Genomic DNA, 5,380 nt, shown 5'->3' with positions numbered 1-5,380 from the left:
CTACTTCCGTAGTGATACTGCCTCGGAAACCCAAGGAGGGGTCGCTATGAGTCGGGGCCGACTCGACGGCACATAACAACAACAACAACAATGGCCATTCAATTGAGGAATCTTTTTGTGTTATCTCTACTAGCCCAATTTTATATAGCATTTCTAATAATATGTTCAACTGCAGAAATTAGTTACACTTTTCTTCTGTAAAATTGATAAGTCCATTTTCATAGGAGTGCCATTGTAAAACTTGGCCTGTTTATATATTAGCATGTGAGGCAAACACAGAAGGAACTTCTCTTTCATAGAACCTTATGGTTATTGAACACTTACTGTTGTCTGGAACTCTGCTGAACACTTGTGTTCATACCTAGTTTTATCCCCATAACAGCTCTTTGTTGTTGCTGTTACATGCCGTCGATCGGCCCCGACTCATAGCGACCCCTCCTTGGGTTTCCGAGGCAGTATCACTACGGAAGTAGGATTGCCCAACCTCTAAAAAACAAAAAAAAACCCATTGCCATCAAGTCGATTGCAACTCATAGTGACCCTATAGGACAGTATAGGACTGCCTATTGGATTTCCAAGGCTGTAAATTTTTATGGGAAGAGAGTGCCTCATCTTTCTCCCATGGAGCAGCTGGTAGGTTTGAACTGATGACCTTTTTTGGTTAGCAGCTGAATACTTTAATGACTATGTCACCAGAGCTCCTTAGTTACTCCCACTTTACAGATAAGAAAACTAGGGTTTAGGATCTTGCCCATGATCACATAAGCAGTAAGTGATAGAGCCCAGATTTGAATCCAGGTCTGTCTGATTGCAGAGTTGCAACTTTGAACCAGGATATGAAATGCCCTTAAAATTTTAGCCTTGAGTATCAAGGCTGTATTAAAAAGAAGAGAAAGTTTGCTGATATTTGCTCACTCTTAAGAATTAAGAGAGAAGACTAGGTGATTTTTATTAAATTTATATGTTGGAAATGAGGATTTTGTTCCCTGTGTTTTGGTATATGGGTTTTGGTACTTTTCCATATTTATGTAGTTGTTGTCTTTTAATATTTACATATTTAGCATTGCAATAAATATATAGTGTGTAAATGGAATTAAGATAATTTTTTTATTTTCTTTTAGGGTGCTATTTGTGGCATTTGACACCACCTGTTTGTCCTCTCTTAACTAAATATAAAGAACAGAATACTAATGTAGTCGATGTCTCAAAATGTGCTATTGCTCTTGGTGAATTTTCAACACTGAGTTCAAAGTCAAAAAGCAATAATTCTCCTGTTGTGGTAAGTATTAGAGAGCTTAAGCATTGTAATAGTGTTTCACAGGAAAAGAAATGAATATCTGCTATATAGTTTAGAGTTCATTTTTCCCAGTCTAATTTTAAGAATAAATACTGATTGAAGTATGCTTCTCTTTTAAATATTCATAGAGTTTTAAAAACATTTTAAGAATGATTTCCAGTTTCAAAGGAATATTACATTATAGATCACATTTATAAGTCAACATTATAATCTGATAAATGAGTAAATCTAATAAATTGAAAGAGAGAACAACAAATATGAGCTCAGTCTTTCAAGTGCTACACAAATGTCGCTTTGTTATCAAGGTTGCATTTACCAACTAAAGCTACTACTACGTAATGTTGATTTGTAGCAGATAGTGGCTGGTGGTATTATAATTAGCATTATTGTGGGTGTTTTATTAAGCATTTTATCTTTATTGCAGTTTGTGGGGCCAAGGAAAGCTTTTACTGAAGAAGTAAGAAATCTTTTGTTGGAGGAGATTAGGTGGTCAAATCCTGAATTTTCTTTGAAAACTTACTTCCCTTTGCTTCTAAAAAAACAAACTGAGCACGTGGTACTTTCTGAATGTCTTGGGAAACAAGGTTAGTGATGATTATTATAATTTATGTTAAAATTTCAGTTTTGAAAACACTAAGACTTAGCCATTGACTCTTAGGAGTAATTGCCACAGAGAGAACATTGCTTATAGCTGTCAGGGAGAATTGTGCAACTAAAACAAAAGCATCTTGTGCCATTCGGTGTTGGCTCTTGTCAGCTTCCAGAGATGCCGACCTAAACACACCTTTTAATTATGTTAAAATATTAATCACTTGTCTAAGAAAAGCACTAACTCACTCATTGCTGTCGAGTCAAATCCGACTCATAGTGACCTCTCCTTGGGTTTCCGAGGTGGTATCATTATGGAAGTAGATTGCCCAACTTTCCTTCCGAGTAGTGGCTGGTGGGTTTGAACCACCAGCCTTCTGGTTAGCAGTCAAGTGCCTTAGTCACTATGCTACCAGAGCTCCAATTGCCTTTATATTTTATAGTAATAAGACTTGGGCATTTTCAAATTATATTAAGATGGTTGTTGTGGTTGTTAGGTGTCATTGAGTTATTTCCAACTTATGATGACCCCATGTGAGCAAAGTAGAACTGCTTCATAGGGTTTTCAAGGCTACGTCCTTTCGAAAGCAGATCACCAGGCCTCTCTTCTGAGGTGCCTCTGGATGGGTTTGAACTAATAACCTTATGGTTGATAGTCAAGCAATTAATCATTTACTCCCCATCAAGGATTCTGATAGTAAAAGTACACTAAAATACTAAACCTACTGCCAGTGAGTGGATTCACACTCATAGGAACCCTATAGGACAGAGTATGGCTGCCCATAGGGTTTCCAAGGCTGAAATCTATATGAGAACAAACTCTCACATCTTTCTCCCATGGAGCAGCTGGTGGGTTTGAACCACTGATCTTTTGGTTAGCAACTGAGTGCTTTAGCCACTGTGCAACCAGGACTCCTTATTAAGATTTTAGAGTATTTTAAAATTGCTTTATTAAGATTTTAGAGTATTTTAAAATTGCTTTTTGTTGATTAGTAAGTACATGCATATCTATAATTCCCAAAATAGAAAGTCCACAATTAGAACCTGACGTTCATCAAAAAGAAACCAAAAGGAAACGAATGGAAACTGAAAATCGTAAGTCAAAAAGAAAGAAACCAAATGAGTATTCAGGAAGTCCAAAAAAGATGAGTGGGAAACCAGAAGAACTTGACAAAAGAAACAACTCCTCTGGAATAAAGTTAGATTCTTCCAAAGGTATATTTTCTAAAACATCCAGGAAGAAACAGACCACTCTGAGTCCAGCATGTAAAGTGGAAACAGAAACAGTAGAAGATTCTGAAATTCTAATAATAGATGATGACAAAGAATCTACACCAAAAGTGTCTTCTATTCCTGGTAAATTAGATATTCTCCCTCTGGTCCTGAAACATCTCCTTTTTTAACCTCTCACTTTTTCCATCTTTTAATATATGCTCATTGCAATATTCTAACAGTATATGTGTGTAAAGAAAAGATATAAAAGCTTTATTAATTAGAGAAGCACAGTTAACAAATTGGTATTTAGTCTTTGATATTTTTGTGCTTCTACTAATATGTGTATATCTTTTTAAACCTGAGAACATAGTATATGTATTATGTTACAACCTGTTTCACTTATCTCTGACATGCTTTATTTAGTTTATATAGCTTTTCCAGAGTTATTCCATTCAGTTCATTGAGTCATCTATTCGTGTAGCTTTATAGTATGTTTTGATAATTAGTAAAGCAAATCTCCTATCATTATTTTATTGTGGCAAAATGTATATAACATAACATTTGTCATCTTAACCATCTTTAAAAGTACAATTCAATGGAATTTATTACCTTCACAATATTTTGCAGCCATCATTATTTCCAGAATTTTTCATCGCCCCAAACACAGCAACTCTGCCCATCAAACAATAGCTCTTTGTTCCTCCAGTCCCTAGTACTCCTAATCAACTTTCTGTTTCTATGAATTTGCCTAGTCTAGATCGTTCATATAAGTGATGTAAGGTTGGGTTCAACTTCATTCTTTTACATATGAAAATCCAGTTGTCCCAGCACCATTTGTTGAAGAGACTATTCTTTCCCTGTTAAATGACCTTGGCATCCTTGCTGAAAATCAATTAGCCATAGATGTATGGGTTTTGTTGTCATATGTCTGTCCTTATGCCGGAACCAGACTGTTTTGATTATCCTAGCTTTGAAATCAGGAAGCGTGAGTCCTCCAAATTGTTCTTTTTTCCTTTTCAAGATTTTTTGGCTATTCAGAGCCCCTTGCAATTCCATATGAATTTGAAGATCAGCTTTTTCATTCCTGCAAAAAAGGCTGTTGGGATTTTGATAGGGATTGTATTGAATCTATAGTTGCTCTGGGTAGTAGTGACATCTTAATAATACTAGTCTTCCAGTCTATGAACACAAGGTGACTTTACATTTATTTAGGTCATCTTTAACTTCTTTCAGTAGTGTTTTGTAGTTTTCAGTTCATGGGTCTTTTACTTCCTTATTTAATTTAAATATATATTTTTTCATGCTTGACAGTTTAAATGAACTGTCACATTTCCCCACCTCCAAAAATCCAACTGAGATTTTGATTTGCATTAGTTTATAGATTCATTTGGAATGAATTGACATCTTTACAATATTCAGCCCTTTTAAAGAGGAGCCCTTGCGGCGTAGTGATTAAGCACTTGCCTGCTAACCTGAAGGTCAGTGGTTCGAACCCACCAGCTCCTTTTTGGGAGAGTCTGCTTCCAGGAAAATTTCAGCCTTAGAGACCCTACGAGGCAGTTCTACCCTGTCCTATTGGGTCACTGTGGGTCTGATTTGTCTCCACAGCCCTGGATTTGAGTTTTTTCATCTTAGTGAGGAGTATAGTGTCTCTATTTGTTTGGCTTAACTTTGTAGGATATTTTAATTAGTTTCTTTTCAGTGGTCAGAAGTAAGCTCCACTAAAGATTATGTACCTTTGCTCTTTAAACTATTGTTTCTTATGATACAAATTATTTATCATGTTTCGTATTTCTTAAAATACTTAAAAATTTAAATGTTTACTTTTAAACCTCACTTTCATGTCACTTCATGGTGGTAAGGTTTTTAAGAAGGATGTTTGTGGTATGAAGAATTTTAAATATAAAGTTTTAATTTGTCTGCTTGGCATTTTGTAAATATAAATATTTATATAAATTCCTATGGTTATATTGTTGTATTATTGTAAATATAAGTTAGCAACATATGTTTATGTCAAGGAAAGAATACCTTAATAAATATTTTTTGCTTTAGATTCTGGAATTGAAGATATGCTTTGGACAGAAAAGTATCAGCCTCAGAATTCCAGTGAACTCATAGGCAATGATCTAGCCATAAAAAAGTTACACAGGTTTGTAAAGGAATTAAGAAATAGTTTATGAAACTAGTTTTACTATTTAGTTTATTAATTTATATTACAATATGAAAATTAGAAAGTGATATATTACATGCTGTTGTTGTTGGGTGCTGTTGAGTCAATTC

At 34.9% G+C, this 5,380-nt stretch overlaps 1 protein-coding gene across 1 annotated transcript in view; it reads left to right on the top strand.

The window, feature by feature from the left end:
• Positions 1–5,380, top strand: part of ATAD5 (ATPase family AAA domain containing 5) — a 65,838-nt gene that overhangs the window by 24,460 nt on the left and 35,998 nt on the right. The window contains exons 8-11 of the mRNA XM_042780481.1: positions 1,122–1,279; positions 1,722–1,881; positions 2,912–3,241; positions 5,153–5,249. Of these exons, the coding sequence (XP_042636415.1) occupies positions 1,122–1,279; positions 1,722–1,881; positions 2,912–3,241; positions 5,153–5,249 (745 nt within the window). The remainder of the gene's footprint in view (positions 1–1,121; positions 1,280–1,721; positions 1,882–2,911; positions 3,242–5,152; positions 5,250–5,380) is intronic.

Source organism: Orycteropus afer, unplaced genomic scaffold (assembly GCF_000298275.1).
Source record: "Orycteropus afer afer isolate SDZICR_OR568_19922 unplaced genomic scaffold, OryAfe1.0 scaffold00042, whole genome shotgun sequence".
NCBI lineage: Eukaryota > Metazoa > Chordata > Mammalia > Tubulidentata > Orycteropodidae > Orycteropus > Orycteropus afer.
Note: the sequence above shows the minus strand (reverse complement) of the source record. Positions and strands in the feature narration are given on the sequence as shown.